The following is a 16,757-nucleotide window of genomic DNA, read 5'->3' as shown; positions in this document are numbered from 1 at the left end:
CCACAATAGCTTGAACTTGGTAGATTGTGAAAGTTGTGGTGACTTCAGAGCTGGGCCTTTAGCTCAAACAATAGGGGCTCAAGCCTTTTAGGAACAAACTCTATAGGGACCCACTTTCAGGATAGGACACTAGATCCTGGAACGCTGTGAATCTGAAAAGAACTTAGTTCCAACCATGACCCCTAACTGAACATGAGGTCCCCGGGCAATGCTGTAGCTAGGAGGGCTAAGCTGGTCCTTGGATGTATGAGCAAAGGAGTGGGGAGGTTGCGTTACCTCTGTATACAGAATTAGTGAGACCATTCATGGAGACTGTGTCCCATTATGGTTTCCACGCTTCAAAAAGGATGTTGTAAAACTGGAAACTGTTCAGAAAAGAGCTACAACCATGATTCAAGTTTTGGAAAGCCTTATGGGGAACGACTCAGGTTTAGCAAAGGGACGGCTGAGGCAGCTTGATCGTGGTGTGTAAGTACTTTCCTGGGGAGACGATTTCTGATAGAAGATGGACCTTTGATCTAGTAGACAAAGGCATAATAAGCTCCAGTGACTGGCAGCTGAAGCCGAATGCTTTCCATGATATATGGCTGTCCTAGCCAGTGCCGACTGCTTCCCATTCTCATGTTTGTGCTCCAACCTGCCATCGAGATTTGGCTGCTCAAGATCAGGGTGCTCGAGTTTGGAGAAACCTGAGCTCTCTGGCAGGTTAGAGCACACAGCTTGGAATAGCAGGTGGCAGTGGGGATGCCCTGGGGCTAAACACAGAGGTCCACCCTTAAGGTCAGGGATTGGGTGCGGAGAACCTAGAGTACTAAGTGCCAGAAACAGTGGTACTGAGAAGTGGGTCAGTGGTTTGGAGCTGCTGGGCTAAAGATGATGGATGATCTTTATAAAAATAATGATTTTCCTGATCTATCCGCTGACAGTGGGACTGAGGACTCGATTGGACAGTGGGATCATTTCTTGAATGCTTATGGGATGCTTTCTTCCTCTCTGAAACAGGGGAACATCCTTCAGGGTTTGTAAAACTCTAAGAGACTTTTTGGCAAAGGCAATTGGCTGGTTACTAACCCCTCCTCCTTTCTCCTCACCCCCAGCACATACTCATAGTGAAACTGAACTTTTTCTCTGACTGAGCTTATTCAACAGAGGCCAAAAGAGAACATCCTCTTCCCTGGTAAGACAACACCAGCTGCAGCTTGGAAGAACAGTGGAGAAGTTGGCCAGATCTGCAGGAAGAGACACTGTTGTTCCTCAGATGGAGAAAGCAGCACACAGGTTTGTGTATGTCTATGGGGGAGGGCAAATTTGTTTTAAACTCCTGTGATATGTTTAAAGGGAAAAGGTTTGTGAAAATGCTGGAGTCAGAGGGAGAAAACCCAAGTAACAGGCTATTTCTCGATATGTTTAGCCAGCAGAGAAGGTAGCTCTACCATGCCTGCTGCAGGACCAGTGATAGGCAGTGAGACGACAGCTTTTCTATACCAGGTTTCAAAATCTTTTCTAGACCAGATTAGATTCTGATGTCTCATAATCTGATTGAAACTACAGTTTATGTGGGGTTGCATGTGTGTGTTATATCAGACCATATGCTAGTAACCTTCACATAAAGACAGGAAACACCCTGGCCCTCAGAGTCTGCAGGTGTCCAGTGTTCAGGCATGCTTCAGGGTGATTTAAACCCCTCCAGTTGTGAAGTCATAGAAGTTAGAGATGGAAAAGGCCTCGTGGATCACCCACTCTATCTCCGATTGAATGCAGAGTTGTTCCAGAAAGGATATTTAAAGGAAAATTTTCAGTCTAGTTTTAAATGTCCCAAGTGGCAGGGTTCCCATCTCTCCCCTTGAGGAGAATAATTTGCAGTCTAGTAAAACACATCTCACACTCAGGAAATTTTTCTTCATGTTCAACCTTAGTTTTCTCTTGGTGTAGCTTTATTCTGTTACTGCTGTTATACCCTCTTGTATCACCATAAATAATGTTTCTCCCTTCTTGGTGTTAAAACACTTAGTGCTAGACAGTTATTTTCTGCCCTTAGCTGTGATGTAGCTTAGCCATACACATATGTAGCTCTTTTAATCTTCCCCAATCTCTTCAGCCCTCGGATAATTTTTGCGCTTCTGTGCACTCTCTTCATTTTGTCAATAGCTCTTTGGAAAGGTGGTGCCCAGAATTAAATGCAATATTGACGGTGCAGTATCAACAGAGCCATATATTAGGGCTGTTTTTCCTTGTTCTCTCATGTGATGCCTTTGTATCTGCAGCTCCCGCAAAACACCTGGCCTTTCTCCCCCCTGTAGTTCCCACCCCTATGTTTCTTTTAGTAGCAGTGCTTCCCAAGTTTCTCCCTTTCACTCAGTCTGTAGTTTGGATTATTTTCCACAGATGCATTCACTGCTTTTCTCAAGATGAGTCTCATTTCTCATTTTCTGTTAGAATCTCTCTGGATCCCTTTGTATTATTTCTCTCCTCACTGCTCTTCACCAGTCCTCCAATAATGGGCTGGATTCAGCAGAGGTTTGGTGTGTTGCACAAAGAGGTGCAGGTAAAAGGCTGTTGAGCAGGATGGGTAGTTTAAGGGAATCCAGACACCCAGATAGGGGAATGTTAATATGGAGACGAGGATGGGCACCAAGAACACACATGCCCGTCATGCCTGCTACAGGTATTTGGGCACTGACTGCAAGCTTGAATCTCTGGTCAGCTCTGAGAGCTCCACTGCACTCACTGATCATCCCAGATTTGGGGGTAGACTCGGGTGTGGTACCTGTCTCTGTTGCGTTCTTCTTGTGGGGTTCTGCTTGCACTTAATTATTTGTATGGGGGCATGAATGTTTGCAGGAGGGAGGGTTTGACTACTGTTGTGGAGTCAGTTATTCATTTGCATAGGGTTCCCTCTCATTCCCCTGCCTTTTTTCTTTTATCCCTGGTTCCTGTCTATCCCCCTTCTGTTAACTTCATGCTACTCTTTTCTTGACTAAAGCCTTAGTTTCTTCTTGCAACCAGCTGGTCCTTGACTCCTTTAGAGAATGAGCAGTATTAATACCCGAGCAGGCATAGGGCTTTGTGTCTATTTGTTCACCCAGCCACTAGGTGGAGGCTCTGCATAGTACAGGTGGGATTTTCAAAGGAGCCTGAGGGCCCTTCTGATTCAAGAAAGATGGTCCTGGATCACTGAGGAGGTGGAATAAAAGGAATGTACTATCCTGGGGAGCAGGGGTGCTCCAGGAGAGGGCTATTCTAATAACATAGTACATGCTGTGTATAGTGTCTTCTCTTGGGTGGCTGAGTGCTGACAGTAATGGACTGCTAATCCACTGTGCTCTGCACACATGGGTTGTCCCCGCCTCCGGTCAAATCATACTCTGCATTCAAATACCCATACACGCCCTTGGGCACTGCAGAGCAGGCTCTGCACATTGGCTGCTCTCCAGTACAAGTGTGAGCAATGACAAAAGCTGTGTCTACACTTCCTGTAGCATGTAAAATACAGCACTACACATGTAGCTACACCCCGCTGTGACAAGCAGGCCGTGTCCACACATCTCACTGAGGTGTGTAGCTACACGCCGCAGGGAAGGGCTCCAGCGGCAGGGAGGCAGTGGGGAAAAGCTCTGGCAGCTCCCTGCTGCTGGAAACTTTTCCTGCTGCCTCCCCCTGCCACAGCCATTCCCTACTGCCAGAGCCTTTCTCCTCTAGCTGGGCTTGCAGTGTCTGTATGCTACACACTGCCACAAGTGTGGACATAGCCTATGGGCCAGGCAGAGTCCTCTATGCTGATCAGTAGCAAGTCTCAACTCCCCGGCTTGCCATCTCCTTCCTCTCCAGGTAGAAGGAGGAATGGGGTGTGGGTAGAGAGTCAATATAGCCAAGACTGAGAAGTTCAAAAATCACAAGCCGGACCCCCTAAACTTCTGACGTTGGCTTAAATTTCATGAGACTTTAAAAAGTGCTATATTGTTTTCTTGCCTGTCTCCTTATTTATTTACTGTTTGTGTTTGTTTCAGGTTGAACATTGAATTCTAAAAAGTGTTGACAACTTTTATGATTTTATCATGACTTCATGGAGTCGTGTGAATACATCTGACTCTCAGTTTCTTATTAAGTCTCTAGCTCTCATAGTTGGAGAGAAAAGCTTGAAAATGTGAGGAGATCGTACCCTAAAGGCTCAAAAACCAGACGGCAACTAAAAATAACCCCAAATTTCTTAGTTGTAAAAATCCTGAGATTCTTAAGCCAATCTTGTGGGGTTTCTGTCTTACTCAGGGTTTTTGAATGGTTAGGTTTTGTGATACCGTGTAAATGGTCTCCTGCCCTCGGAGGGGAGGGTGTAAAATGGTGCTCAGCTGAGGCCACCCCTGCCCCCAGCACTCCCCTGGACTCAGATGTGTGCAGAGGAGACACCCCTCCCTCTGGGGTAGAGGGGCACTTGGATCCAGGTGGTGCCTGCCCTTCCCTTTGCCACGTGGCCTTGGGGAATACAGAGGAGAGTTGCCAGCCAGAGACTCTAGCTGGTAGGAACTGGAGCATCCGAAGCAGGGAGCTCTGGACATTCCCAACTACAAATATTTCTCCGACTTGCTCTGCCCTTGGCTGAGTGACTGCTTGCTTCAGCCCTCCCGTCCTTCCTCATGGTCTCTTCACCTCGGCTTCACACCTGCCCCTTCTACCCTCTCTCTCCCCTCACCCTCACCCCTTCCCTTCACACTTAGCTGCCCCCTCCTAGATTAACTCCCCCAGAAAAACATGCTCTTTGTTCACTCTGCTGGTGTGTAAGACCCTTCCCTCACCCTCTGTCTGCACTGTCTGTTTAGACAATATTGTCTCATTGGTTCCTCGCCCTGCCTCGTTCATCTGTCTGTATCCACCTATTGTCTCTTGTCTTAGACTCAGACTGTCAGCTCTTTGGGGCAGAGACTGTCTTTCTGTTCTGTTTCTATAGCACCAAGCACAGCAGGGACCTGGGCCAGGACTGGAGCTTGTAGGTGCTATAAGCTGGGGGCTTATCAGTTGGAAGTGATGGAGGAGAGAGACCTGGGTGTGTGGGTCAATCACAGGATGACAATGAACCACCAATGTGACGTGGCTGTGAATAAGGCAAATGCGACCCTCGGATGTACTAGGTGAGCCATTTCCAGTGGAGATGGAGAAGTGCCAATACCATTGTACAGCCACTGGTGAAACCTTATTTGGAATACTGGGTACAATTCTGGTCACCCATGTTCAAGAAAGATAAATTCAGTCTGGAACAGGCTCAGAGAAGGGCTGCTAGGCGGATCAGGGGAATGGAGAACTAGCTTATGAGAGGAGACTGGAAGAGCTTGGCTTGTTTAGCCTAGAAAAAAGAAGACTGAGAGGGGTTCTTACTACTCTATAAATACATCAGGGAGTAAACACCAGGGAGGGGGAAGGGTTAGTTAAGGTAAGGACAATGTCGGCACAAGAACAGAGAGGTATAAAGTGGCTGTGAACATATTCAGATGGAAGTTAGAAGGTTTCTGACCATCAGAGGGGTGAGCTCCCAGAACAACCTCCCAATGGAGTTGTGGAGGCAAACAATTAGATTTGAGAGAGAGCAGGACAACTTTATGGGTGGGGTTGTGTGTTGGGGCAGCTTGTGACAGTGGGGAGCAGAGCTCAGCAGCCCTGCGGGTCCCTTCCAGTTTATCTCTGTAGCATCAGGGATGGCCACGGCTAGAGATGGGTCACTCGACAGGATGGGCCAGGGCTTTGAGGTGGCACCGAGCATTCTCTCTTTCGGGTGTTCAGCTGGCTGGTTCTTGCTCACAGGCTCAGAGTCTAACTGATGGCCATACATGGGGTTAGGAAGGAATTTTCCCCCAGGACAGATTGGCAGAGACCTTGGGGGTTTTGTGCCCTCCTCTGCCCAAGGGCATACACAGGTATGGCTCCACATAAAACATCTTCCTATCAACACAGTCTGTCACACTCGTCCTTAGTGACCACAGCTTCCATGCTGATGACCCACCCCATGCTTGAACTGCCCATCTCTAAGCTCTCAGTTCCTTGTTCAGCCTGCAGCCAGTGGTGGATTACGCTTTTGTGGGACCCCAGCCAGAGCAAGTGGGGGCCCTCCCCACCCCTTCCAGGCCCCATTGGAATAGTGGCTAATCCTCCACTACCTGCAATTCTCATTCAACTCTACCACTCATCAAAACAGCCATATACTTGTCTTGGTCTTCACCAAGCACTGCACTGTGTCCGATCTTTCCCTCACTGAATTCCCCCATTCTCGCCAGCCTTTCATCTATTTCAGTATTACCCATCTTCCCCTCAAGCATCACCACCCAGTCCTTCCATGACTTCCAGTCCATCAGTGTCAATGGTTTCTCATCGGCTCTCAGCCCCCTCCTTCCTGCATCCTCCTCCCTTTCACCCATTGATAGGGTTGTTGGCTCTCTCCATACTTCACTCTCCTCCACACTTGACTCTTTTGTCCCAGATTGCAAGATCTCACCTGCCAACCCCAAGTCCTTGCTCACCCCTCACATCCACTTCCTCTGCTCCTGCTCTCACGCTGCAGAGCAGCTCTGGTGGAAACCGACCAGGCCAACTTCCCTCACTACAAATGGGTTTTCTCTTCATTCAGTCCTGCTGTCTTCCTAGCTGAAACACTCTACTTCTCCTTCCCGGTTGATTCAACAACCTGGCATCCCAACTACCTATTTGCCACCTGTGATTCACTCTCCACTCCTGCCTATGCGCAAACATGGCTTAGAATCTGTAGTTATGCAGATGAGTCACAAATCAATTTCTCAGATGAACACCTGTGACCCTCCCTCCAATCCTGCATCCCATCATATCTTTCTGACATCTCTTTGTGGATGGCCAGCTCAACATGGCCAAAACTGAATGTTTGAGCTTCCCCCATATCTCAAGCATCCTCATCTCCCCAGTTTCTCAGTCACCATGGATAAAACCACCATTCTCCCAATTGCTCAGGCCCATGGTCTGGATGTCATCTTTGACCCCACCCTCTCTCTAGACCAGTGGTTTTCAACCTGTGGTCCATGGACTCCCGGTGGTCTGCAGACTATGTCTATGATTTCAAAAGGGGTCCGCTCCTCCATTTGAAATTTTTTTTAGGTGTCCACAAATGAAAAAAAGTCTGAAAACCGCTGCTCTGGATCCACATATCCAGGCCATGTCCAAATCTGATGTTTCTACATATATAATATTTCAAAAATTCAGCCTCTTATATCTGTCCAAACTTCTAAGGCATTTGTTCAGGCCCTCATCATCTCATGTCTTGACTACTGGAGCCTCCTCTTTCCTGTCCTTGAATTCTGCTGCATTGCCCCCATGAAGTTAAATTCATGGAGGTTAAGTCCATTAATGGCTATTGGCCAGGATGGGTAAGGAATGGTGTTCCTAGCCTCTGTTTGTCAGAGGGTGGAGCTGGATGGCAGGGGAGAGATCACTTGATCATTGCCTGTTAGATTCACTCACTCTGGGGCACCTGCCATTGGCCACTGTCGGTAGACAGGATAGTGGGCTGGATGGACCTTTGGTATCACCCAGTATGGCCGTTCTTATGTTCTTATGAAGTTCATTCAAAACACTGTTATTAAGATAATCTTTCTATCTCATCACTTTTACCACTTTTCATCTATCCACTGGCTCACCCACCACTCAATGCAGCAAACACAAATTCATTGCCCTTAATTCCCAACACAATTTAAAACCATCCTACCTATAAACTACTAGTTTGTTGAAATCCATCTTCACTCTGCTACTGGTGGCAGACTTGACTGCATGTGTCTCTGCTTCTCCCACAAGCACCCTGTACTTTTTCCCATACTGCCTCCTAGGCATGGGGAAATCTCCCCAAACTGCTGAAAACCTACTTCTTTGTGTAGTCCTTTGTCTGTGTCAGAGGAAGACTAGGGAATTGGAAATACTGCAGGCCCTGAAACATAAATAGAAGTAAAAACCAATTATAGATTCTTTCCATGTGTATCTTTCCATTACAGCCAAAATGAAGGAAAGGAGCTATGAATTTTATATACCTCCCCCCCACACTTCCAATATTACTGAAAAGTGTGAAATAATCAGACAACTCACATGTGCTCTCAGGCTTAACTTCACCTTAATTACGTTTTTTTTGTGTGGGAATTTCCTTAGCTTCCTTTTAAATATGGGCTGAAGCCTCACAGAGGTCTTTTTCTCTGGGGAAGAAGACATTGGTGGTCATGGACCCATCTCCCCATTGGTATGGGAGTCCTGTTTATCATAGACTCGTAAGATTTCAAGAGGTCATCTAATCCAGTCCCCTGCATTCATGGCAGGACTAAGTATTATCTAGACCAGTGGACCATATGTACTCACAGAGTCTAAGATGAAGAAGGAAACATTATGATAACTTAATCTGACCTTCCATATCACATAGAACATAGAACCTCCCCAAAATAATTCCTGGTTGAACTAGAGCATGTCTTATAAAAACACCCAATCCTGATTTCAAGATTGCTTTTAGCACATTTTTACCACACTTTACCACATTTAGCAAATTGTACCTATAATCAATTACTCTCACTGTTAAAAATTCATGCCTTATTTCCAGTCTGAATTTGTCTAGCTTCAACTTTCAGGCATTGGTCATTTTATACCTTTCTCTGTTAGATTGAAGAGTCCATTATTAAATATTTGTTCCCCATGTCAGTACTTATAGACTGTAATTAAGTTGTCCCTTAATCTTCTCTGTGTTAAGCTAAATTGATTGAGCTCCTCGAGTCTGTCACTACAGGGCATGTTTTCTAATTCTTTAATCATTCTCATGGCTCTTCTCTGAATCCTCCCCAATTTATCAAAATCTTTCTTTAACTGTGGACAACAGAAATGGATACCGTATTCCAGCAGTGGTTGCACCAGTGCCAAATACAGAGATGAAACAATCTCTCTACTCCTACTTGAGATTCCCCTGTTTATGCATCCTAGCATCGCAATACCCCTTTTGGCCACTGTATCATGCTGGGAGCTCATGTTCAGTTAATTATCCACCAACACCCCCAAGTCTTTTCAGAGTCACTGCTTCCCAGGATAGAATCCCCCAGCCTGTAAGCCTGGCCTATCTTCTTGGTTCCCAGATGAATACATTTCTATTTGGCTGTATTAAAATGCATGTTGTTTGCTTGCACCCAGTTTACCAAGTGACCAGATCGCTCTGTATCAGTGGCTTGTCCTCTTCATCATTATGAATGTGTGATGTGTGTGTGTGCAACAGCAGAGGGAACGAGAGCAAGGAGCAACTTTTTACATCCTAATGGCTTCTACAGTGCTAACTAATGGGCTGGGAAGAGGAGGCTGAACTGAAAATGATGATGGTGGTGATGGAGGGGTACTTGTTTTGGGAGGGGGTGGAGCTGGAGAGACACAGACAAGTCCTCTCTCATTCACGTAAAGTTACTGTAGCCATCATAGAACAAAAGTGTCTGGATTGGGGACAGAGACCATGTCTGAGTTTTCTCTCCCTGGCCCTATTAATATTTGCAGATGCCAAACATTTCAAAGCGTGACCATTATCCCCCTTTGACTACAACCAAATGTACGGGGAGAAGGGAGGAGCACTGAGCAATCACATAGCAACTATGTGGCCTAGTAGATATGTGGGAGGCTGACTTGGTAAACTGCAAAGAGTAAACACTGGCTGGCAAGCCGCTAGCAGAAGGCACATAACAGGAAGCCCCATAACCACAGCTTGCAGGTGAAACGGCTAAATGCTCAAGTCTGCCTAGTAAGGGCTGGAAGACACAAGCAGGGAAAGTCCCGTGACGCAAGCACTCCTACAAAAGATCAAACCCAAGTACTCAAAAACAATCCCCATAAGGCAAAAAGGTCATGACGGAATAAACAGTAAACAGGGGCGGAGAATTAGAGGACGCTTATTGGGTCAAGGCCGAGAGCAGTGCTGCCCACCTGGGGAGGGAGAGGGCTAATGCTTACAATAAAGGGGAGGTGCAAACAGATATCTGGGCTCACTCCTCGGGATGTGGGGGAGGTAAACGAGCAGTACAGCTATGCTTCTGGAGGGCGTAGCTGAGCTTCTGCTACAATAAACGCTACCCATAACCGAAGACTCCAGTCTCCGTGTGTTCCTGTGAGTGTGTTGGTCATGCCTGAAATGTGTCAGGGACTCCCCAACAGGATAGATCACTGGACTGGCACTGTTCCCAACTCTGCCACTGGGTCTGCTGGATGCGGCAAGTCATTTTGCCGCTCCGTGCCTCAGTTTCCCTTCTGTAAAATGGGGATAATGATTTAAAGTTTGTTGAAATCTGCTGATGAAAAGCAGTATGTAAAATCTAGGTGCTTTAGTTACACTTCTGGGGATAGCTTATATCAGCTACAAATCTATGTGAGAGCTACAACTGCCTGAATAGCCACTAACTCCTAACTTTTGTCTTCCTTTTAAAAAAAACTAGGAAATTCACTGACAAAAAACCTTTTTAAAGTATTTCCTACCCTTCCAAAATGCAGTGTACAGCAAATCTCAAACCTCTGAAAACCAGGAAACACAGATTTAAGATACAGCCCACACAACTTGAACCCTGCCATGTTTGAGCGATGACCCAACATGCTCATAGCTCACATACTCACCTGCTGTCTTTGCAAATGGTGCATCTCACTCGGGTTAGGGCTCTTGACAGCTGTAGCACAGACAAAAGCCTTCTCTTTGCTAAGGCAAAACTTGTCTTTAGATGAGCTGTGCTGACCAGGAGCTACCTGTGTCCATTCTACATCCAAACTCTTAGCTTGTTCCCCACCAACGATCCCACACGTGTTACATTTTACACCCTTTATCCCCATTTACAGCCCCTTCCTCGTTACTTACAGGATTCCACCCACTACTGTACTTTCATTTACCCTTCCTTAAACCCACAGATTACTCTCATATCCCACCTCACTGTTGACAGTCTCCATGCACCACCACTGGCACGACTGACACAACCTACACAACCCAATGCTGAAATGATGCATACTGGAGTCCTCAAGGTGCACATGTTCCCCTTGTCTTTGATCATGCACCTGGGGGGCTCAGACCAGATTTCCTCATATTACAGTCACTGCTCTTTGATGCTTCTCACACTAATCCCCAGATTTCCTCGTATCACAGTCATGTCTCTACCAAGCTGCTCCAATTAATCCCTCCACCACTCAGTACAGCTACACCTAACACAGTCAATGCAGCTGGGGTGCATGCTGATAATTCCCAGTGGCTATTGCTGCTTCAAGGCAGGTAGAGTTAAGTTGTATAGGCGTGCACATATCAGTAAGGTCATTCCAACTTTCATGTTACATTTCTATTACATTATCATCTGAATTATTTTAAACTTGTTTAATTCATTATTTCAATGTTTTTAAATCAAATATTTCATTTACAAAACATTGAAATAATATTTCAGAATATTTCCTTTCACAACATTTTTGAGATTTGAAAACTTTTGCCCTGAATTAGGCAAATGTCTAAGTCTGGATTGGGGGGCGGGGGCCAGTAGTCAAAATCAGGTCCAAATTTTCTTCACAATTTTTAGTAAAGTGTCTTCAAAATGTGTCTTTCACATTTCTCTTCTTTTGCATTTAATTTTTGGCCATAATCTTTTCCAGTTTAAAGGCAGAGGGGCGACTTCATATTTGACAAAAGGTATTCAGAGATGGTTGCTGATGTTTCTCTTATATCTGAATATCTGTAGTACGTTCTTCTGTGGAAAGGTTCTTCTAGGTTTTAAATATAATTGTTTTTCAACAGATATTTCAAGTAAAAATGGAAAGCTGGATACGGAAAGAACAAACTGATGGTAAGGAAATAACAATCAGGCCTCTATCCTCTCCCTTCTTTGCCCTTAATTAATATAAATATAAATATTTAAAGGTTTACTGTCTGCAGGTGAGCTCATTCCCCTTTGAGATTAATAATCTGCTCTGAGTGTTGATGCAAATATCCGAAATAAGGGTAAGAACCCCTAGGAACAAGGTCAGCAGTGTAGCAGGGGCTCGTGACAAAAAAGGATTTAAAACGGGATTTTATAGTTGGGGACTTTCTTATAATGAGTATAAAGGCTGAAGAGCCAAGGACAGTGCATGCACTGAAAGCCACTCTCCCTAACCCAGACTGTCAGTGCACCACATTCTGACCTGCCAGGAACACTGCTGTTCCAATCCTGTCTCCCTCAAGTGTAGAGCTGGCCCAGACTGCCTGGTCTTCTGGGATGTGGACCAATGTCCACTAGTGACTCTGATGAGGCCAGTAAACCACTGATCACTAGACCTGAAGTTAAACTCTCAGAGGTGAGAAGTTAGTGCCCTAAGATCCTGATCCAACTCTTAGTGAAGTCAGCGGAAAGATTCCCAGTGTGGAGTGACTTGAATGGGAGCTGGATCAGGCCCTAAATCACTGTGCCATTCAAATCCAAAGTGCAAATGTTTTAATCTCTGCACATTCAAATGTCTATAGCTGTATAGGCAGAAATCCTCAAACCAACCCATCTCTACTTGGTTTTCTTTGTAATGTCATGAATATCTCACACATGTTCCCAACAGCCCCAGGGGACTTCGGCCGCTACACTGGGGAATCAGAACTGAGAATCATCCTTGTAGGTAAAACCGGAGCTGGGAAAAGTGCAACAGGAAACACCATCCTTGGCAAGAAAGTGTTTGAGTCCAAACTCTCAGCAAAGTCTGTAACTGCAAAATGCAGTAAGGAGACAAGCATCTGGAATGAGAGGAATGTGATGGTGGTTGATACTCCTGGCATTTTTGACACACATGTACCAGTGGATGAAACTTGTCGGGAGATCAGTCGCTGTATTGTAGCCTCCTCCCCAGGGCCCCATGCTATCATTCTAGTGGTGCCACTGAGCCGTTACACTGCGGAGGAAAAAAAAGCAGTCAAACGAATACAAGATATTTTTGGAGCTGAGTCCATGAGGTACATGATCCTGTTATTCACTCGGAAAGACGATTTAGAGGATACCGAATTAGAAGATTTCATAAAAGGCTCTGATGCCCAAGGCCTTCGTGAGCTGGTAGGAAAATTTGGAAAACGATATTGTGCTTTCAACAACAGAGCAACTGGAGAAGAACGGGATGCCCAGGTGAATGAGCTGCTGGGGATGGTAGATAAGATTGTGCAGGAGAACAGAGGCACATGTTACACGAATGAGATGTATAACTATGCTGAGAAAAAGCTTCAAGAGAAAACAGAGGAGCTAAAGAAATACTATGCAGAGCAGTTGGAAAGAGAGAGAGAGAAAATAAAACGTGATTATGAGGAGCAAATAAAACAACTCAAGGAAGAATTAAAAAGAAGGGATGAAGCACAAAATCCTCCTTATCAAGATGAAAAGGAGAAGATAATGTGGCACAAAGAAGTAGCAGAAAAGGAGATGGTTTTGCAACAACAAAAATTGAGACTTTTAGGAGAAAAAGAGAGAGATTATGCTAAAAAACAAGCAGGAGCCAGGGAAGAAGCTGAAAGTGATATAATATGGGAAATGATTTTGGGTGCTTTTACACTTGCTTTTGAAGTAATTAAGGGTTGGTTTAATGATGACTGAGCTACATTTAACTTCTCAAGCCTGTTATATAAAAGTCGCAAATGAAGTTTCACTGCTTGTTAAACCTACGGACCCCAACGTTCCGCATTTTAAGACCAAATTAATCCCTGGTGTAGCTCCACTGAAGCCAGTAGAGCTACACAAGGAATTCAGTGGGCCCTTAATTGCTAAAATACCTTCCCACTTGTGCTAGTGAATCTGTTGCATGCTTTGATAATCTATTCCAAGGGCTAATTGCTATCACTGTTATAATGCATGAATTCAATGTGTGCAATATAATTACATGACTTAGTATAAACATAAACAATATACATAAATGATAAAGGCATATATATTGCCATGTACGCATCTGCTATGCAGCTATGCACTGCTGGGCCCCTGCTCCAGGAACACTTCAGGAAGCTAATAAAGAAATATTTGACTTATGTTCTTATGACTTGTAGATTCCTTGGTAGATAAACAGAAAATTTGGGAAATAGAAACAGGAGACCCGATCTGAGAATCATACAGGTGAAGAACAGCATGGAAAGGAATTACCACCCTGTTTTTGTACATTAGTTTCTAATCACGAAGGAGAAAGAGGAAGAGGTATTTGAATAGAAAGGAAAAGACACTGTGAGTTTAGTTATAACCTTTACAAGATTCCAAGAATGAGAATTTGTGCTGGGAAAAACTATAAACATGTAAACCACTATTCCAAGGTGAGCAAATATTTGCTTCGACCAGAACCTAATGCAAGTCCCGCGTGGAATAAATATAGACGCCTGCTTACCAGAAAGGGACTTAATCCAAGTGTGTGGTACATCCTTAGTATGATGGGAGAAAGAGTTTCTTCCCTACTCCACATGACCTGAAGGAGCTTTTTGGCAGCCCATCCAGCATGAGAGGCTCAGAATGAGGCTATGTCTATATTATGAGCTGGGGTGTGATTCCCAGCTTGTGTAGACATACTCATGCTAGCTCCCCTTCAGCTAGCACACTAAAAATAGTACTGTAGCCATGACAGCAGGAGCAGTGGCATACGCTAGCCTCACTGAGTATAAACCTCCCTGAACCCTGAGGGGGGGGGGAGCAGAGTGCACTCAGGGTGGCTAGACTGTGCCACCGCTGCCCATGCAATCGTGACTATTTTTAGCACACTAGCTGCATGCGAGATAATATGAGTCTGACTGTGCAAACTGGGAATCACACCCCTAGCTCCACAGGGTAGACATAGCCTGTCATAAACAGATAGTTAAGGGTTAATGTCTCTTTTACCTGTAAAAGCAGCAAAGAATCCTGTGGCACCTTATAGACTTACAGACGTTTTGCAGCATGAGCTTTCGTGGGTGAATCCGACGAATTGGGTATTCACCCACGAAAGCTCATGCTGCAAAACGTCTGTAAGTCTATAAGGTGCCACAGGATTCTTTGCTGCTTTTACAGAACCAGACTAACATGGCTACCCCTCTGATACTTTTACCTGTAAAGGGTTAAGAAGCTCAGTAAACCTGGCTCACACCTGACCAGAGGACCAATGAAGGGACAAGATACTTTCAAATCTTGGTGGAGGGAAGTCTTTTGTTTGTGCTCTTTGTTTGGGTGTTGTTCGCTCTTGGGACTAAGAAGGCCCAGACATCAGTCCAGGCTCTCCAAATCTCTCTGCATCAGTCTTTCATGTTTTAAACTTGTAAGTAATAACCAGGCAAGGTGTGTTAGTCTTATTTTTGTTTTCTGAACTTGTAAATGTTCCTTTTTTGCTGGGAGGATTTTACCTCTGTTTGCTGTAACTGTGAACCTAAGGCTAGAGGGGGTGCCCCTGGGCTATATAAATCTGATTACCCTGTAAAGTATTTTCCATCCTGATTTTAGAGATAATTTTTACCTTTCTTTCTTTAATTAAAAGCTTTCTTTTTAAGAACCTGATTGATTTTTTTTTCTTTCTTGTTTTAAGATCCCAGGGAATTGGATCTGGACTCACCAGGAGTTGGTGGGGGAAAGTAGCGGGGGAATGGTTAATTTCTCCTTGTGTTAAGATCCAAGGGGTTGGATCGATATCACCAGGGACTTGGTGGAAAAGCCTCAAGGCTATCCAGGGAGGGGAAAGTTTTGGGGGGACAGGGAATGTGCCAGACACTGGAATTCTGGCTGGTGGCAGTGTTACCAGATCTAAGCTTGTAATTAAGCTTAGAAGTGTCCATGCAGGTCCCCACAACTGTACCCTAAAGTTCAGAGTGGGGGGAGGAACCTTGACATAGCCCAAGACTCCCTCTCCAGTGTTGGGCCCAGGGGGAAGGCAGAGCACAGTATGTGAACTCCCCTTACATACATTCCTTTAGACAATAGTGTTTTCCCTCACTATTATTATAGGTGGTGGTTGACTCCAATTTGCATAATGTATTTATATGGAAATACTTGACAAGGTCTTGTTAGTTTGTTTTTTAAAGCAGAAGAAATGGAAAGCTGTTACTCTTTTCTGCAGTGAAGTGCTCAATAGTATAGAATTGAATCATTTAATTCAGAGCAAATTTAATTCATTTCTAGATTTTGTTCCCTTTTTTAAAAATGCCTGTGAAAATCGTATTGTAGGTTTCATGTTTTTGTCTTGCCATAACTCCAGATCGAAGTTGCTCACTCTAGATGTTAAAAGGTATTTTTTTCCATTGTTAGTACTGCAAACCCAACCTAGGATCTGGAAGTTAAATCTGATTCTTTCTGATATATCTTTCACCAGTCAATTAAGGGGTTAGATAAGAATTCAGTTGTATTACTTACTATTGCAAACTTGGGCTAGCTAGGAGTGCCAAGGGTTTGGTTAGCTTAGTATGTGACATCTGTGTGCATTCTATGCAAAGTTTTATGGTGAGGTTTGTGAATAATAGACATCTAGAACTGAGGTGCAGAAATAATTGCTTTTGATTTTATTTTTATTTTTCATGCTGTTTTTCCTTTGCCAAAGCATGTACCATCCTAGAGAGCATGTTTTTGTACTTATGAAATGTGTTTACTGCCACCTGTTACCCCAAAGTCAAGATGTACATACATTTGGTTGTGTATACAGACTGCTTCTAGTGATACATTGACGCTGGCTGGGCTCTAGATGCAAATGGTGATATAGATGGTGCCTGATGCTTTCATACTTTGCTGATAACAATAAATATTTTGCTATTATTAAAATCATGTCTGGGTTTGCTGATGTTAAAA

At 44.5% G+C, this 16,757-nt stretch overlaps 1 protein-coding gene across 3 annotated transcripts; it reads left to right on the top strand.

The window, feature by feature from the left end:
* The first annotated feature begins 565 nt into the window (after positions 1–565).
* LOC120392709 (GTPase IMAP family member 4-like) lies at positions 566–14,850 on the top strand. Of its 3 annotated transcripts, none has more exons than XM_039517473.1 (4): positions 566–705; positions 1,150–1,278; positions 11,768–11,816; positions 12,559–14,850. In XM_039517473.1, the coding sequence occupies exons 3-4, from the start codon at positions 11,783–11,785 to the stop codon at positions 13,572–13,574; spliced, it is 1,050 nt and encodes a 349-aa protein (XP_039373407.1). In that variant the 5' UTR covers positions 566–705; positions 1,150–1,278; positions 11,768–11,782; the 3' UTR covers positions 13,575–14,850. The 3 variants fall into 3 exon arrangements, with proteins under 3 accessions (XP_039373407.1, XP_039373406.1, XP_039373405.1); XM_039517472.1 differs by having other exon boundaries at positions 1,098–1,278; XM_039517471.1 differs by lacking the exons at positions 566–705; positions 1,150–1,278 and adding an exon at positions 10,555–11,013.
* Positions 14,851–16,757: the final 1,907 nt, after the last annotated feature.

The sequence above is a fragment of the Mauremys reevesii genome, unplaced genomic scaffold (assembly GCF_016161935.1).
Source record: "Mauremys reevesii isolate NIE-2019 unplaced genomic scaffold, ASM1616193v1 Contig11, whole genome shotgun sequence".
Taxonomy (NCBI): Eukaryota; Metazoa; Chordata; order Testudines; family Geoemydidae; genus Mauremys; species Mauremys reevesii.
The sequence above is the reverse complement of the archived record's forward strand: the minus strand, read 5'-3'. Positions and strand labels throughout refer to the sequence as shown.